The 19,867-nt window shown below is 36.0% G+C and overlaps 1 protein-coding gene across 2 annotated transcripts in view; it reads left to right on the top strand.

Moving 5' to 3' along the window:
• LOC107867949 (mediator of RNA polymerase II transcription subunit 23) overlaps positions 1–18,139 on the top strand; it is a 121,088-nt gene extending 102,949 nt beyond the window's left edge. The window contains exons 20-22 of one of the 2 annotated variants that reach the window (XR_007055157.1): positions 17,309–17,376; positions 17,487–17,590; positions 17,725–17,770. Coding sequence is in view for 1 of the 2 variants with exons in the window: in XM_016714456.2 (XP_016569942.2) it covers positions 17,487–17,590; positions 17,725–17,923 (303 nt within the window). In the remaining variant the exon portion in view is untranslated. Of the gene's footprint in view, positions 1–17,308; positions 17,377–17,486; positions 17,591–17,724 lie in introns of both variants that reach the window. The other variant, XM_016714456.2, reaches the window with a different exon arrangement.
• The last annotated feature ends 1,728 nt before the right edge of the window (positions 18,140–19,867 follow it).

Raw genomic sequence — 19,867 nt, 5'->3', positions numbered from 1 at the left:
TCAAGATTGGCTAAATTTCAAGCTCAATAAGTAGACATAAGTTGTAATGATTAGTGAGGGTAAATCTGGTTGTTTGATTCAAAATGCATGTCATAATCATCAAAATTGGTTTCCACGTTCAGATAAGTTTTTCTTTTTGTTTTGAAAAAGAGATGATTATTGTCTTTTTCTTTTTGTTTTATTTTTTTTGAGTCCTTGTCATCAAAACGAAAATTTTGTTGTCTTGTATATTTTTTGACTCAAATTCACGTCAGGTCAAGTGAGAAAGAACTCCAAACTTACTACCAACTTCTTCAATGGTAAAAAGTAAGACAAAGGGTTGACGTACAAAGACAACACTTCAAAGTATAATAAAGTACTCAGAATGATCGTGATTTGACGATTTTTGGCTCGTTGAAAGATAAAAGTTGTATGAAAAGTTGAATCCTGAGAGAGAAATATGTTTTGAGTTGAGAGTATCCGTGGTCAGAATTTTTGGTCAGAAGTATGACAAGTCAATGGATATCAATCAAGGAATGAAAAGGAGTTGAGCATGGAAAGTGCAAAACAGTCAGTTCAAGAGCCGAAAACCACAAACCATCCACCACGTGTTTTTAAAACTCACAATTTGTCTTTGTTTTGTTTGAAACAGAAATAGAAAGTTTTCAAATAAAGGATGCAATTTCATACTTTTGTCAATGCAAGAGTCATGATTACAACATACGATGCCGGAAGTCCAGGAGCCCGCCTGAAGAACTGGGGGAAGAAAAAGAAAGTCCAGGAGCCCGCCTGAAGAACTGAGTGAAGAAATTTGTAAGTCAAGGAGCCCGCCTGAAGAACAGGCCAGAAGCCCGCCTGAAGAATAGGGTGAAGAAATTGTAAGTCCAGGAGCCCGCCTGAAGAACAGAGTGAAGAAAAAATAGAAGTCTAGGAGCTCACCTGAAGAACAGGGTAAAGAAAAGAGAAAGTCCAGGAGCCCGCCTGAAGAACAGGGTGAAGTAAAAAAGGAAGTCCAGGAGCCCGCATGAAGAATAGGGTGAAGAAATTGTAAGTTCATGAGCCCGCCTGAAGAATAGGGTGAATTTTCAAGTTCAAGTCACGAAGATTAGAATCAAGATTCTATAGATTGCAATTTTCACTTGTATTTTTCATTTTTGATTTTATTAGTCATTTGATGTAAAAGGCAGAAGTCAACCGGAAATTCAACGGAATCTCACTTGATGTCTAAATCATTCTCTCACCATGTTACCTTTGAACTACATGTGACCTGATTTCCTTATAATCCGGGATATGTAGGCGGTCCAAAATCAGAACTCGATCACACCTTTTATTTTATTATATTTTATTTTATCTTCACTTTTTGAATAATCGGAGGGTCAAAAATCATCTCTTTGTCTACTACTTTTTATGAAAACTCTTCGAGATTTCAAACAAAGAGGGGCAAAATGTAGACACGTGATTTTGACCCTCTCCGAGTGTAATATATATATATATATATATATACGTATATATATATATATATATATTTTCGATATTAAATATTTATATTTGATATGATATTATTTTAATCTTATTTTATTTTAATAAATTTTTAGTTAAAAAATAAATAACTAAATAAAGTTAATTTTGGAATATTTTATTTTATTTGTAATTCTAATTTTAAAAATAATAAAAAAATAAAAATAATATTGATTCATAACTAGATATCTTCATAACTAGATATCTTCTATTTTCGCAGACCAAAATAAAAGAGTCATTTCCTTTTGACTAGGGATTCAAAAAGGTGACTTGGAACACAACTCAATTTCAAGTGGTGACTCTGAAAATAATAAAAATGATCCTATTCAATACCATCCCTTTAATTGGAAAAATCCTTCGACTTCGAACCCTCAGGCGAAAAGGGGGTGTGACAAGGACTTCTTTATTTTACTCTACTAGAAATCAAAGATATCTAGTTATGAATCAATCTTACCTTCTAAAGAATGTTTCTTATATAGTTGCAAGATAAATCTAAAATCACCACACATAAAGGTGTAAAGAAAGAAACCTCTCAAATTAAAAATATTCATAAGAATCTTGTTTGTGTAGTTTCCTTGTTTCATCAGGATTGCTTTTATAAGCTAGCCTATTAGGAAGTTGAGAGCCAAGCCCAAAGTTAATTTGATGTTTTATTTTTCTCAAAGGAGGGCTAGTGTTAATCATAAATAGAAGTAAGCACACAATGGGACGCCCCTCTCTACTTGCAAGTAAACACTGTTTGGCTTTTGCAGAGACTCACTATTTTTCACCCTTAGCCTCTTTCCGCTCACCGTTCTTTTCTTATTTATCATTGTTTCCCACTTTTTCTTTTCTCTCAACACTACCCTCTTTCTCCTCATGCCTCATTTGATTTTTTCCTTTTTTTTTTGCACTCTTTTTTTTTATCCCTTCTTATATTTCCCATTTTTTACTTTCAATCATTATTGGTCTTTGTGAGAAATATAAGAGAAAATATTATTGAATTGTGTATCTACATTATTACACTGTGTAAAATTAGGTCTTAGGCCTAACCCACACCTCAAAAACCAACTTATAAAGGGAGGTTGCTGAAGTCCGTATAAGGAGACCAATTTACCCATCCCTTTTTCGATGTGAGATTCTTTAACGCACTGAAACCCTATTTATAGACATTACATTCCAATCCTTTTTCAAATAGGACACTACATTACAATTCTTTTTCAAGTAGAGTTCTATGTCCTATTACTATTCCTACTCATATTCTAACATTTTTCCTTAAGCTGGTGCATACAAGGCATATGTACCAAGCTTGTTATGGATGTAATTAATATGAGGAGCAATGAGGGATTTGGTGAAGATCTTCGCAAGAAAACTAGTAAAGACTGCTCTGGACATTTGGGCGGCCTTAGTTGGAAAGGAAAAAAACTGAAAAAGTGGTCAGAAAAGTAGGTGATATGTCGTTGGAAAATTGCTAGAAATTGGTGTAAAATATGAGTCATCTTGAAATTAAGAGATGAATAGATCTTGAACAAGAACGTCACTAGAAAATTGGCTGAAACATGCTCACACGCCAGATTATTAGATTTGACGAATGAAAAGTAGTCACAATCTGAGAAAAAATTGCGTAGGTTGGGTCGGAATAATGACACAACCCGAAAAAGAGAAATTATATGGGTAGGGTCGGAATGATGTACGACCCTATTGAAAAAAAGAAAAAATAGGTATGGTAGGAATTATGACACGATCCTATGCAAATCAACTATGAGGAGTCACCGAAAAGATGCTCGAAACTATGCAAATCAGATCTGAGGAGTCACTGAAAAGACACACAATGCTATGCAACTCAGATATGCAAAAGTAGTCCAGAAAGATGCACCGTACATCACAAACTAAATATGAGCGGTAGTCCGGAGAGATGCACGGTGATACGCAAATCAGATATGAGAAAGAGTCGCCGAAAAGATGCAGGTTGCTACACATAAATATAAGAAAATGTTACCTTATAAAAAGAACAAATTAGATACGAGAATATGGTCACTGGAAAAATGTACGGTGACCCAATTTTGCTAGCATAATCATTGGCCAAACGGGCGACATATATAGGTCTTAGACATTCACCGGCAGCAGAAGCTCTTTGATTTTTCACCAAGGTCGTAGAAGCTTTGATACCATGTGAGAAATATAAGAGAATATTATTGAATTACGTATTTACATGATTACACTAGAATCCTATTTGTAGACACTGCATTTCAATCTTTTTTCAAATAGGATACTATATTACAATCCTTTTCCAAGGAAGGTTTTATATGTTATTCCTATTTCTACTCGTATTCTAATAGTTTTCATATACTTAGGAAGGAGTTAAGGGTGCCAAAATTTAATTTTCCCCCTTATGTTCAAGAGGATTCCTATTTCTACTCCAACATGGAAGGTATATTCTATTTCTAGGGTCGGCCGAACAAATATGACAAACTTGCACTGTTATAACATCACATAGAAGTACATCTGGATTCTCCCCAATAGAAAAGGAAATCACGCCTTTTTACTCTCCTTTTGTTCTCCATATTCAATCATTAGAACTTGTAATTGGCTTTACGTTTTGTGCATGTACTCCCTAATTTCTTCGCTATATTAGCACAACTGCCTTGGTCAATAATCATAGAGCGTGTATGAAAAATATTTTCTCTGTGCCTCATCAATCTCTCCATATTAATACTCATAAGATGTCTAACTACCCCCAAAATTTCCCTCAATTATAAGGATCCACGTCGCTAACCACTATGCCACACCTTTGGGTGTCTTGTCCCTCGCTCTTTCACTTTCATATTCCCTATAATCTTTATTTAAGATAACTCTCATATGTCCCCTCCATTGACACTTCGTGACATTTTATAGCACTAGAAGGTCTAGAAGGAGCAGAAGTTTGCGTAGTAAGTTTTACCTCTATCTTTGGCCTCCCATTTTCCTTTTCCCTTTATCATCTTGTGATTTAAGCGTGTGAGAAAAAATATAGGAGAAAAATATTATTGAATTGTTGTATCTAAATTAGTACATTAAGACCTTATGTATAGACAGTACATTAGACTTTTTTTCCAACTAGGCACTAATATTACAATCCTTTTCCAAGTTGGATTATGTATACTATTCCCATTCCTATTCATATTTTAACACTCTCCCTCAAGCTGGTGCATACAAATAATCTGTTTCAAGTTTGTTACAAATGTAATTAATACGAGGAACAATGAGGGACTTGGCGAAAATATTTGCAAGCTGATGACTCGATTTCACAAATTTTGTAACAATGTCTCTAAAAAGTATTTCTCTCTCACAAAGTGATAATTAATCTCAATCTGCTTAGTCCTCCCATGAAGTGCCAAATTTGATGGGCAATATGAAGAACTGTTTGGTTACCACACACAAGTTCCATTTCATTGATTTCTTCAAATTTGTACTCTCTCAACAACTGTTTAATCCAAACTAGCTCACAAGTGGGTGTCATTGCTTGATATTTTGCTTTTGCACTAGATAAAAAAGCAACCACACTCTGTTTCTCACTCTCCAGCACACCAAATTACCTTCTACTAAAGCACAATATCCAGGTGTCAAACGTCTATCACAAAGTGATATCGCCCAATCAACGTCTGTATACCCAACGATTTTCTCATGACCTCAATCCTCGAAGACTAGTCCTTTACATGGAATTCACTTAGTATATCGCACAATGAGAACAACTGCATCCTAATAACCATCATAGGGAGAATCCATAAACTGACTTATAATACTCACATGATAGGAAATGTTAGGTCTGGTCACTTTGAAATAATTCAACTTACCAACTAGACACCTATATCTTCTGAGATCATTGAGTGGATCCGCCTATTCCGGCAGGAATTTAGTATTTGGATCCATAGGAGTACCGATAAGTTCACATCCTATTATTCCCGTCTCTTTGAGAATGTATAAGGCATACTTGCGTTGCGAAATAACAATACTTGATCTGCACCGAGCAAATTCAATACCTAAAAATACTTTAGTCTACAGAGGTCTTTATTCGGGAAATGCTAAAAAAGGTGTTGTTTCAAAGTAATGATACCATCTTGATCATTGTCCGTAATAACGATATCATCAAGGTGAACCACCAAATAAATAATAGTTCAGGGATAAGTGTCCATAAAACACCGAGTGTTCTGCTTCACTATGCATCATGTCAAACTTCTGAATTACTGGATTGAACTTTTCAAACCAAGCTCAAGTAGATTGGTTTAGACCATAACGTGACTAATACAATCGACACACCAGATACTTATTATATTCCTTTGCAGATTAATACCACCATTTATTACCTGTGGTGTTGGACTGAGCAACATGAGCATTTTTAGGTGGTCTACAATGCAAAGATGCGAGTATGTCCAAGTCTATTACAATAACTACACTTTAGTCGAGAATAGCATACGTTACGAGTATGTCCAAGCCTTTAACAATAACTACACTTAGGTTGAAATCTTCCAAAATAACCTCCCCCTTATCGATTCTTCATGGACTGTGACGTTTGATTTTCTGATCTCCTCATTAAGGGTTCAATTTAATCATAGTGCTAAATCAAGCAAAAAATTTGGAAATATGTTGTGGGACTCTGAAAAAGGTGTTCAGTTATCGAAAAATTAGATTTGATTGTCGTAAATTGGTCGGAATTACGAAATAACTATGTGGACAGTCTCGAAAAAAATCTTACCGGAAAGTTGTTGGGCGCGTCGGCACGTGATGCGTGTGTCGATGCGAATCAGATACTTTTGGCGGCACCTGGCTCACCAAAACTAAGAGTGGATCACTGGAGTTTGCTCGCTCGAGTATTTCACACCTCGTGGTAGTGTCGGTTTTCACACAACACTTATAAAATAGACGAGTGCGCAAATCAACCTTGATAATCACATAAATTTATGCATGGTGATTGTGTGATCGAGTTTACTTCCCAGTAAGTTTACAACCAACTTGGCTTTGATACCATGTGAGAAATATAGGAGAAAAATTATTATTGAATTGTTGTATCTAAATTATTATATTAAGACCTTATTTTTAGACACTACATTAAACTCCTTTTCTAACTTGGACACTGACATTACAATCTTTTTCCAAGTAGTATTCTATATATTATTTCTTTTCCAACTCATTCTAACAAGGCATAGTTTTCTCCTCATATGGTAGCCATAACTTCCTTGTAGCTTTAGTAGACCGATTATTCCATGAGCTAGCTTGTTGCTTCCTTTATTTTTTTTTCTACTTTTACAACACCTCTACTAACTCGTCTAAATTCACATATTGTTGCAATTCTACTACATTAGCTATTCCACTATGGCTACTTCCTCATTGCAATGTGCTTGGCTCATAGTCATATCCATAACTTTAAAACAATGATTACAAGACTTAGAACAGGCTAAGATCCTAGTTGGGAAACTAAGGATTCTAATGTGGAATTCAACGTAAAATAATTAGGGATAGGGGAAATTGATAAATAGATAGATAGAAGAAACATGGGATGAGATAGAAGAACGAAAGGAATCAATCAATAATTGTTGTGATTAATCAACATAGGACTTAATACCTGCACCTATTAATCAATAATGAACACATGAAATTAATCTAAGGAAGAAGAGAAACTTGAACTAACACATGAAAATTCTATCCTAGATTATCCAGTAGAAGTTCTATGATAAGAGCAACGAGAATCCACCCACTAATCTAACCCAATCTCCATGAAGGAGGAAGTACACTCATACGAGTTCTTTAATCTTCAAAAGCTCAAAAATAAAAATAACTAAGACAAGTATTTATAGTTTTACCTCTACAAGCATAGCCAAAAGTAGCCTTTGAACAAATAGCCAAAATACACTAAAATGGGTTGTCTAATGCTCTATGGAGGTGACTTGTGGCCACAAATGGTAGTATGTGGTCGCAAGTGAGCTCATTTCAACTCGGCTTTTGGTTGACAATTGTGATACATATGTGGCCACATGTGGTGTGTTGTGGTCACATCCTAGGCTGCTTACCCTTCTGCATCTCCCTTCCAAGTTGTCTTAAATAGCTTGAACATCTCTCACTCTCTTCTATCCAAGCTATATTCCGTAGCTTGCATACCCCACATATGGGTCTTTTATGACCTTCAAGGACTCCATCTTTTCATCAAGTAGTGTATAGCTTAAAGATTTGCACTTGAGATTCCTTGAAACACTTCAAACTGGGTAATGTGTTCCATAGGCCACTGTTGGGTTGATGTTGCGCGTCACCAATGATGCTAATCATCATCAAGCTCCTTGAGCTTTCGGTTCTATCATCCTTCCTTTTTTTTAAAATCATTCGTCCTCGAATCTAGTCCCTGAAAATTGCAAAAGAGAATGCGGACAAGTCCTCTCACAATCCGAACAAGGTAATCATCATAAGGTGAATGATAATACCTAAAGTAAGCATGTCATGCAATCAACACTCTAAATTGCTCACTTTTATGATATAACCAAGCATCAAAATGATCCAAAAAAGGACATGTATCCCAACGAAAGTAAGAGATACTTGGCTACTTAAGAAACTTTGACTAAAGAGTAAATCAAAAGAATCAATGCATTTAGGAAACCAAACATGCAAGTTCTTTGTGGTTCTACATTTCAAGAAGCACATATATCCCTTCAAGTTAAAAAACACATGATAACCCTCATGGCTAAGTGCATCATCGAAAACAAGACCAAAACAAGTCAAGACTCTAATTATTGTTGTTAAGTATCCCAAATCGGAAAAGGGATGGATAATTAGTCCCCTTTTATGGACTTGGACAATCCTTCCCTCATAAGCTAGCTTTTGTGGTGGAGTTAGGCCCAAGATCCATTCTTTACATGGTATCAGAGCCAGACCCATCCCATATCTTTGTTCACCGATTTTGGGCCCCCATATTATATTGTTCACGCTCCAGTTAACTAGGCCTGGGCGTGCGGGGTGGTGGTGGTGGTGTTAAGTATCCCTAATCGAAAAAGGGATTGGTAATTGGTCTCCTTATATGGACTTGGACAATTCTCCCATCATGAGCTAGCTTTTGAGGTTGAGTTAGGTCCAAGATGCATTCTTTACAATTGTATTAAAACTTTACGAATAGGCCAATTAGGTACCATTATCAAACCATCACAATTTAAAGAAACATCTGGGTCCAAAGGAAAGAGTACCCCCCAAGTCATACTGATCTCTCAAAAGTCAAAAGCATATTCTTGCACTTTTCTTATAACATCAAGTAATAATCACGAAAGATCAATAATAGTAGATTTCACCTTCATGTCTTTGGAAAGTCCAAGGATAAGCGTGGCCCATGAATATCTACCATCCACAGGCTTAGGAAAATGTACAACACCAAATCGTATTTGTCGTCGAGGTTGTTTTCTCCGTTGATCCTTCTTCTCAAGATTCCTCTGCTGATAAGACCTCACCAACAAGTCTATCAAATAATCACGTTCATCAAAAGGGAGAGTTTTACTTTTACCTCATTGGTCCTACCTCAAGCTTCAAGTAGCATTTTCTCACTTTTTAGGTTTAGAAGCCCTAGCCTAGTCCATTCCAAAAGCATGCTCTTTTTCATTCCAATTGCTCCCCTTCTTTGAAGAGCATTCTTCGTTTTTTGAAGCTTTCTCCGCTTGAATTTTGGTCCTCAAGTGGATTATAGCCCTCAAGAAAGATGTTTTGTCATAAGGAAAGGTGCCAACAACCTCAACCACGCCATACATGTCTTCATGACCAAACATCTCCACACAACCCAGAGGTCTATAATCCCTCAAGAATGGAGTTCCTTCATTTGGAATGGTGTGTTTTTGTCACGACCTGAGACTACCCCTAGTCATAACGCAGTGCCTAGATAAGTGATTCCAAATTACCCTATGGTATTGGTATAACACATGATACGAGACCAGACAACAAACACACAACAACAAGATGATAAAGCTAACCTACGGATTCAACACAAGGCCGAGAACAAGATAACAAACACACGATAGTATAACGATAGATAACTTGACGTACGGATATACAAGAACCAAAGTGTGTCTCAAACACTAAGACCCTTATAAACCCGTATAAACAACATCAAGTCCTTACGGAGACCTCAAAGGAACCGAAATTCCCTTATAAACCCGTATAAACAACACCAAGTCCTTGCGGAGACCTCAAGGGAATCGAAATCCCCAAGCAACCCCAGTTTCTAAACTAGTAAATCATGACATGGTGGAACAACTTAGGGTAAAAGCAAGGGGTCTTTAGAGAGTAGGATACCCTTCGAATCACAAAAACTCAAACACCCTTCCAAAGAAGAAACAACTTGTCTATACACGTAGGTGTGACAAGAAACAAGAGACGAGTTTTTTATCAAGTGGAATCCATAGACTTTTCTTGGAACAACAAATAGGCTTGCAAACCGAAATAGGAAGGTCATACATTCCATGCACATTCAAGTCATTCCAAAAGACATCAATACCATCTAGGTAGGACTTTAAATCAAATATCTTCTTAGCATTGTCTACTCTAGGGTAAATGTCATCATGATTCCAAGAAAGGCTAGAAATAGGAGGGGGTAGGTACATACCTTTGGAGCAAAGACTTGAGCTTGCTCTCTTGCGTTCTAAACTTGCACCATAGGAACTCATCCTCTTATGCCTCAACTTGGAAGTTGGCACAATGCTAGTGTCGAATGTAGTGACAACAAGTGCTTGGTTTTGACACCAAGTTCTTCTTCTTGAACCCGAAACTTCTCACCTTTACCATTCGGGTCCTTCATCATCATGAGGTTAAAATTCAAGACCTCTTATTTTTTGGGCCAAACATCTTCATTAGGAACCTTCATCATCAATCTACAAGGTACAAAGACGTTTCCTTCTTCCTCTACTAATTCCTCTTCACCATCAATGTCATCATCCTCTTGAGGGATTTCCTCATCACCATCATTTAGGTCACTTTACCCCAACAATGTAAGAATCACCCTCCACCAATACAATGTTCCTTCGGTTGGGGCATTCACTAGCCTTATGACCCCAACCTTGATATTTAAAGCAAACAATACCTTTAGAATTGGGAGTAAAAGATGGATTACCTTCAATCCGTGGTGGATACCTTTGGATTGCCCTATCAACGGGCTTCTTCTCTAAGGACTTGTAGTAATACTTGTTTTTGTTCCATCCGAAGGAAGTAGAAGGTTGGTAACCTTTATTGAAGGTCCTTTTGGCATGATTGTTCCTTTCAATCTCAATGGCCGCCTCAACAAGATCCTCTATTCGGTCAAACTTGTGGACAACTAGTTGAGAAAAAACTTCATGATCTAAACCACCTTTGAACTGAGCTATGCAATGATTTGGAGGTTCAGCAATATCAAGACGGAGGATCAACTTTTGAAACTCCTCATAATACTCCTCCACACTTTTATCTCTTTGCCTCAAATTGTAGAGCCTTGTTAGTTGCTTTTGCTTGAACCTTTCCGTGACATACCTCTCTCTCATAAGTGCTTTCAATTCATCCCAATCTAGAAGGTTGAGATTACCATTTCTTGCTCTTTGCAATCTTTTTGTCTCCCACCAAGTAAATGCATACCCTTCAAGTTGAGCAATTGTATGGGCGGCTTTCTTGTGTGGAGTTAACTCATTGTGTTAGGAAGATCCTATTGCATTGTAGTTCTCAATCAAAGTAGATAGATAGATGGATCACTAGTTCCATTGAAGGTAGGAAGTGTGATCTTGATTGAGTTGAGACCTATGTCTCTACCCAAATTTCCTCATTGATCCGCTTGATGACCTTCTTGAACTTGAGGATGGTGTCCCAAGTTGCCTCTACCATGAGGAACCAAACCAAACCTTCCCCCTCGGCCCCTATGTCTTCCTTCTTGAGCTCCTCTTCTATTTCACACAAATTCCACACAGATAGCCACTTCATCTAACTCCTCACCTCCATAAGGACCCCACTTTCCACATCATCAATTTGGATTAGTTGGTTTCGGTTAAGTGGGACTCTCGGCTTTTCTTGGGGTTCTTGATTTTGTGGAGCTTCTTGGTGGATTTGGTTTCGATTGTTTGGATAAGTAGGGGCTTGGTTGATGGGTTCATGAACTTGTCTAGGTGGATTGAACATTTGGTGAAGTATTTCCAGAGTTATAGTAGAGGAGGCGTTTGGAACATGTCCACTAGATGAGGCATGGCAGTTTTTAGGAGTGGAATGGGTGGAGTCTAGACGAACTTCCAAGGTGTCCATTCTTCTCGAAAGAGAACTTCCATCCCTTCCATTCGGCTACTAAGATCATGTTTCACATCCATTATGGCCGTCATTAAAGTATCCATGTTTATTCACCCGATGCCATAGTACCTAACAAAAAAATGCTAAACAAAACAAAAACAACAAGTTAAGGTTAGAAAAATCAGCCTCACAAACTCTCAAGTTCACACCTTTGAAATGTCACTCAATTGGCGTTGCAAGTGTTGGTATCTCATTTATACTCCAATGAGGTTGCTCGGTACCAATTGTGGTTTGAGGTCGGAGTGGATTCTTGTTTGAAACGACTCAAAGGAAAATATGTACGGACTTGAACCAAGAAACTACAACGAGTCACAAAAAGATAAAAGTACAAAAAGAAAGGTAACACGAAAGAAATGAACTCAAACAACTAACTCACAACTAAGTAGAAGATTACTAGTTGCTAATTAGTACTAGAATCAAGAAATGAAACTAAAAGAAACAAGGAAAAGAAACTTAGAATCTAAAATTTGAGCCTAAGGTAATATTTGGAGGTTGATGACGTGGCAGCCTCCTATTGGTCATTTGAAAATTATTGAAAGTTGAAAAATTTTCGTGTCTTCAATTTGTATTGATTAATATTCAATTGGAAGAGTGAAATTTTGGTTTTGGGGGGGAGGGGGGGGAACAACAAGACTTTGAGCCTTTTCAAATTCAAAAAGGGTTTTAACTTCCCTTGCACCTTTTTGGCAAAACACCTTTTTGAAAGCCTTTTGACTCTTTCCTCTTTTGTAAATCTTGGAGTGCGTCCTTTCTCCCTTTTGGTTAAACAAGACTTTTGAAAGCCTTTTGTCCCTTTTTCTTTTTTGGGATGTCTTGGGATTATGTTTCAAGACTAACAAAGACCACACCATCCTTCTACTTTATTTTAGATCAAACAACCACTTTCTCTTCAACAAGATATGAAGATGGTGAAGAACACCACTTTTGAAATTTGAAGTTCTAGGTGCACGTTGGACCCCCAAACATCAACAACACATATTCAAGCTCAAATCCTCAACAACAAACATCAACAACATGCGTTCAAGCTCAAGATTTAGATCTAGACTCTATTAGTGTTAGTGAAGAAGAGTCTAACACTAGAAACAAACAAGACACATAAAAAACCTCCTAGATCTAGGTTCCAAGTTTCGGTCAAAGTACAAAACAAGAACAACTAGTTTCGGCCAAGGTACAAAACGTGACACTATTTTTTGTGAGATTTTTGGATTTGGACACTTTTTTTAATTTTCTTGGCAACAATCCCAAGAGTGATTTTATTGGACCAAAATCAAGCCTTGCCCCTGATACCAAATGATACGAGACCAGCCAACAAACACACAACAACAAGATGATAAACCTAACCTACGGATTCAACACAAGGCCGAGAACAAGATAACAAGCACACGATAGTATAAAGATAGATAACTTAACATACAGATATTCAAGAAACAAGAACCAAAGTGTGTCTCAAACACTAAGACCCCTATAAATCCGTATAAACAAGTTCTTATGGAGACCTCAAGGGAACAGGAATCCCAAGCAACTCCTTTTTCTAAACTAGTAACCAACACAAGTGATTCCACACTTGCAAATACACACTCAAAGAGTTTATCTCTCAAAATAATATCAAAGTTGCTGAAAATAAACCTAATATGAGTTATTTATAGTCTTAGTCCTAACTATTACATAACAAAATGACCAAAAGGCCCTTAATGAGATCCTACACTCCATAGGCGCCTCTTTGCTCCAAAGCAATGACCAAAAGGCCCATAATGAGGGGCGGCCTTGGAGTGTAATGAAGCTCTTCTCTATGCTTCAACACTTGTTCTCTCGGTTAGGCATCAAAGGCAAGCCCCAAGCTTGAGTCTTTATGTGTTGGCCTCCAATGATGTCGTCGAAAGTTATGATGCCTCTTTGACTTGTATTGCATATGCAATTGAATATAAGCATTTTTAAGGATAAAATGACTAAGTGGAAGCATAATCATGAGATAAGCTATTTCAATACATCATTGGTAAAAGTGTACAACACTTTAATCTGAAAGAAAGAGGAACTGAAACTACATTCAATAACTCTTACTATTTATTTATGAAGCATTTACTAATACTGGCTATAGGTAACTGGGACATGATCCTAACTATCCCTAATCAATACATACCTAGACATAAAATATTATACGTGCAAATTGACTTGAGTCCTCGAATCAAGAGAACTCATCACCTACTGGCTGGAAGTTGTGATCTACCAAACTAAGATCCGATAGTAAGCACCTGAATCTACATCACATAAAAAATGTAGGCAGAAAAGGTATGCGATCAATACTTTTGAATCTACTGCCTATATGAGATATACTAAATAACTCAATAATATTGAAGTTCTGAGACTGAAGTATAAGTGTTTTGTCTAAAAGCATTCTAAATCATGAAAACTAAAGGACTGAATATTCAACTGACAATGCATGATTTTCGGGTGCCCGCCATCTCTGAAGAATGCAACAAATAATTACAATTTAATAATCAAAAGAAAAAAGGAAAATTTCATAGCACAAGTCCAAAATAATGAATATCAATATATTGAGGAGCCATAAGATGATGAATCTTTAAAGCTAATGAATTTCATAGGAAAACATGTCATGTCAAACTAATATAGGTTAAAATTCATCAAAACATGCATAATTCTTCACGTATTAAGATAACTGAGTTAATGCCATGAAAATCATTCATAATAATTTTAAATGAAAAATATTATAATAATGTAGCGCGAGAATCAAATTTCAAGAATTTGAAATAATTGAATGTTAACCCTAGATCATGAGTTCATAGAAATCATAACTTAAATTCATATTTTAAAGCTAGATTTTGGGCATAAGGGTGAAAGAAATTCATTGTTGAATACCCACATACTTGATTACTTTTGATTCTTGAACTAAAGTTTGGAGGATTGAGCCTGAAGATGGAAAACCTTAATTTCTTGTTTGATGAAGAAAAGTCGCATGTTTCTCATGTTTATCTGAGTAATTTGTGTGTTGTGAAGTGAATGAGGGATTAAGAGTAGTTTAGGTTTTATATTCAGTCTTAGGATAGCTTAAACACGTAGTTTAGGAGGTTAAAAGGTTGGAAAGATCGGAATACTCTTGTAAAAATGTTGCTGAAAAATTTGACTTTCAAGTTGATCAGACGAGCATTCGCACGATCTCAATGATCGTGGGATCCTGGTCACGGTATGAGTCGTCCAATTTGACGGCTTGACAGTACAGTAAAATTGCTATAACTTTTTACTCCAATATCGAATTTACGAGCAATTGAATGCATTGGAAAGAGGTCTCAAAGACCTTTCATTTGGTGGGTCTTTAGCTCCAAAACTCTTCATAATTTAGGGGTTATACTCGTTTGAGGTTGACTATGGAAAGATTCTACACAGGAATTCAATCGATAAGGAAGCTTTCAACTTGGCTATGAGCTAGGAGTTACTCGTGGCCTTAATTCATTTCTAAATCACTTCTAATACTACCAAGTTACTAAGTTTTGTTCTATACATGCTTGGAGAATCTTAGCTTGAATTTTCAGGATGTTACAGTATCATCCAATAGTGGATTATCAATCACCTTGTAGCCTCTAAAAGTGGTTGTATTTTCAACATCAAAATACATACCACTGTGCAAATCACTACTAATAGCTAGAGGTGGAAAACGGGCGGATTGGATTGGATTTGGATGGGTTAAATATGGATCGAGCAAAAATGGTTTGGATTGCAATCCGCCCATATAAATATGGGTAAATATAGATTTGGTCAAATATGGATTGGGTAAAAATGGTTCAACCCACTTTAACTCCCAAGTCAAAAACTTAAAACTTTTATATCATATCAATTTGACTTTTTTTCCATTTTTTTTTTTAGTTTTTTCTTTTTAGTTTTTTTTGTCTCTCTTCTATATGTAGCCTTTAGTTTTCTTTATTTTTTTTGTCATTTCTTTTTTTTTCTCTCTTCTATCTCTGCCCTCTACCCTTTGTTTTTTTTTTTTTTTCTTTTTTCCTTTTTTGTTTTTTTTTTTTTTTTTTTTTGTTTTTACTTCTTTCTCATTTTTTTCCTTTTTGGTTGTATTTTGTGTTTTATATTTTTTTTTATTTTCGAAGAACATGATTAAGTCGAGTACAAATTATGGATGATGACTAAAATATTGTAGCCACTCAGTATATTTGTTTTCACAATCATCTTTTTTCTTTTTCCTTTTCTCCTTTTTCACAATCATCTCGTAACCACGCTTTTTTCTCTTTTCTTTCTCTAGCTTCTGCCTCTCTTTCTACTTTTTTTTTTTTTTTTTCTATTTTTGGTTTCCTTTTTTTTTTATGATAACGAAAATACCATAAACGCATATTGATTTATATTCGCCCAACATTTATAATTCGAGGGTTATGTGGATCCTCAACCATATATATTTTAGTCTCAAGAAAATACAATTAATTCATATATTTTTTTTTGGGTTTTTCATTCGGTGCCTGCATTAGAGCCCTGACTAATCCGGATCGGGCTTTCCAGGGCCAATTAAGGTGGCAGCGCTCCCAACAGAGTGTTTTCCATAACCAGGGTCGTACCCTCGACCTCTGGTTAAGGGTAGAGCAGCTCCATCATTTTTATTCATATATTTATTTGGACTCAATGGAATCTACAGATCACCGAATGGAGATTGTTTTCTGTGAATGCTGACCGAAGACAACTCTTTTCCTTAAAATTTCAGCATCCTAACCACCTACTAAAATCCATCCGAACTCCTAGGGACCCAAATCAAAGGTCCTACTAACCCAATAATGACACCGGAGCTAATGATGGACACAATTCTTATACACTCTCGTTATCATCAAATGTTTACCGAAGTCGATCATACCAACATAACCTTCCAAAATGACAAACCCACGAAATCCTCAATCAACACCTCGGGAACCGTGCCAGCTACACCCGCAAACCGCAAATACCATAATGCAACTACATGGAGAGGTAGTCAAAATACACCAACATCGAAAAATGAGCATTAGGGTTGTTTGTTTCATCACTTAGCTTAAAATGTTCAACAAACAATATAAATTTTAGCAACTTTTCTATTGTGTTGGTTAACTCATCTATAATTAGAGTAAACAAGTAATGACTCAAATGTTGATCTCTGGCATAAACCCATGGTCATGAAGAGTGTCATGTAATGCGTGCTTAGCTGAGCACATTCAAACAGTATCTGGATTGTGAGGACTGATCATGAATTGACTAGTTTTTAGTTGGCTTCTAGCCTACCATAGTATTCCTCACTTAGGACCGACTATGTCAGTAAACTCACATTTGTGGGGTTAAACATTGTACTTCTCTAGTTTTCATAGAATCTTCAAGAAAATAAATATATGTATACACAGGATACATGAGTTGGTTTTTCATTGAAGTCCATATCTTTTTAATGTTTAGAAATTCTCTTTTTTGGGACAAATTTGATTTATTTTCCTATTAGTTACTTCAGCTTTTGAAGTGCGTAAAAGTCTGTCAAGTTTATTATTTTTGACTATCAACATTTTAGTTAAGATTATGGATTCCATCAAGACACTCCAGATTTTTTCTTATTTTCTACGTTCTCATGGATTGCAGGTATGTGAATATCTTTATGTATGCGAAGATGTTCATTATTTATGAAACTGGTTTATAGTTACGAAAGTGGGCACATTGTTAAAGTCGTGTTTCTGTTTTCATCTTGGCAGACACTGTCGCTGCTTTTGAATATTTTGGTGGATGTGTTTGGGAGGAACTCACAGCTGTCAGCACCTATTGAAGCAGCCGATATCACTGATATTATAGACTTCCTGTAAGAAACCTTTTCTTCTTCTCTGTCTCTAATTATAAATAGAGATAAAGCTAGGGCTGCTTATCGGGTGGATTGGAAGGATTATAACGCTTAACGGCTGGGCTTATGGATAATAACACAATTTATTTCCTCAGGCATCATGTTATTCATTATGAGGGCCAGGGCGGGCCAGTGCAAGCATCTAGTAAACCCAGATCAGAAATTTTGGCTCTTTTTGGAAGAGCGGCGGAAAATTTGCGTGCAGATGTTCAACATCTTTTTTCCCACCTGAACGCTGATTCAAACAGTTCTGTTTATGCTTCAACTCACCCAAAAATGGTCCCGAATGCCTAATAACCGTTGTATCATGCCAGCTTGTGGTTGAGAGATATTTCAAACTATATTATATTTACAATTTTTTTGGGCTATTCTTGCCTTTTATTTTGTGTATGTGACATTATATTAGCTGTAAAGATAGTTAGACTATTTCTCAATATTTCTAAAATATTAAAGAGTTGACTGCTAAAAACACAATAAAATTATTACATAATTGTTAGTTTCGTACTTCAATTGTCCTCTCATTACCTACCTAAACTGTAACTCTCTTTATACGAGATACACTTCAATGTCTCGTTGGTAAAATATTTGCTTCAACCCATAACGAGCGCGTGCAAGCCAATTCAGCATTTAGGTGTGTTTGGGCCTCCAGAGTGGTTGCTTTGTATTTTGTTCGTTGTAAAAAGTCTTTAAAAATTAGTCTTTCTTTTTTATATATAAAACAAGTATATTTTTATCACTTCTTACAAGATTAGTCTTTTTTTTTTTTTTAATATATGGAACAAGTACATTTCTAAAAATTGACAAAGAACTTATTTACATTTATTTTAACAATATTAAATTAAACTAAAAAATGATAATATAATTTCTAAAAATAGTTGCATGTTTAGCAAAAATCTATGAAACAGTATCAAAATTCAATTTTAAAAAGTGAAATGTAATTTGAAGTAGAATTATGATAAATATTTATTGAATTTGAGTAAGAAAGTAAAATATACAAGGTAAAATAGAAAAAATAAAATAAAATATAAAGGTAGTAAATTGACTAACATATTGAAATATGAGTGGCCAAAAGCAGGAAGCCAATGGCCTAGCATAGCTAGCATATACAGTGCTATTACAACGCGAAATAACAATGCAATTTAGAGGATTTGAATTCACTGAGTGCGTGATTTTGAATCCCATGATCGCTGCTGCGCAGCTAGGCCTTGTTTAATGTGGGTTCAAGTAATTTCTTATATACAAATTTTACAATCATTTTCTTTATATAATTGTAAATTTTTAAATGAAGCGGGTTTAATTAATTGCATTGCACATAGGTTCACCCCTGTCAAGCATATCCGTCTGAGTGTTAGTTCTTTTTATGAATGGATTCTCATGCGTGAATGCCCAACTTCATTCCATATTTTAATAGTAGTATCAGGCGCATGAGCTTGGATGTTAGTTATTTTTATGAGTCTTAGGCGCATGAGCTTGGATGTTAGTTATTTTTATGAGTCTTTCGCTACATTATGTCAAGGTAGTACCATATTGTTATCAAAATAACAGGAGTGCATATTATCCATGATTCTTAGACATGGTAGATTATCCAGTTAAGGAAAAGAGTCAATCTTATGAGATGACCTGAATTGTGAAGTAGGTCATGTAGAAGGGAACATGTGAAATGTTTCTTATTTCACTTGGTTCACCTTTTATTTTTGAAAAGTATTTTATTAACAGTAGGGGAAAACTCTGTATACAAGCTGTATAGCCAAAATGTAGCGAAATCCACACCAAAATATGGATGTCTACAAAATATGCCCAATCTCCTATACAAACAGGAACCTCATGGTAACACCTAAAAGAAACTCAGGAACCCCATGGTAACGCCAAAAAAAAACTTAGGAGCCTCATGATATCATTAAAAAGAAACTCAAGAACCTCATGGTAACACCAAAATGAAACTAAGTACAAAAGACTGTTTTGCTGTTTTACTATATCTTACTCGACCCCTTCAAAAGCTCTCCTATTTCTCTTTCCATATAACCCACATAATAGCTAATGATACGACACTCCAAACCCTTGGCCTCCTCTTTCACATCCTGAAAGCCCAACTTTGAAAAGCTTTCATCACTGTGCCCGACATCACCCATTGTACTCCAAACCAACAGACCATCGACCATAAATTAATAGCCACTTTGCAATGCAATAGGATATGATTCACATCTTCATCAGAGCATCTACACATGAACCACCAACTCA

This window comes from Capsicum annuum, chromosome 4 (assembly GCF_002878395.1).
Source record: "Capsicum annuum cultivar UCD-10X-F1 chromosome 4, UCD10Xv1.1, whole genome shotgun sequence".
Taxonomy (NCBI): Eukaryota; Viridiplantae; Streptophyta; class Magnoliopsida; order Solanales; family Solanaceae; genus Capsicum; species Capsicum annuum.
The sequence above is the reverse complement of the archived record's forward strand: the minus strand, read 5'-3'. Positions and strand labels throughout refer to the sequence as shown.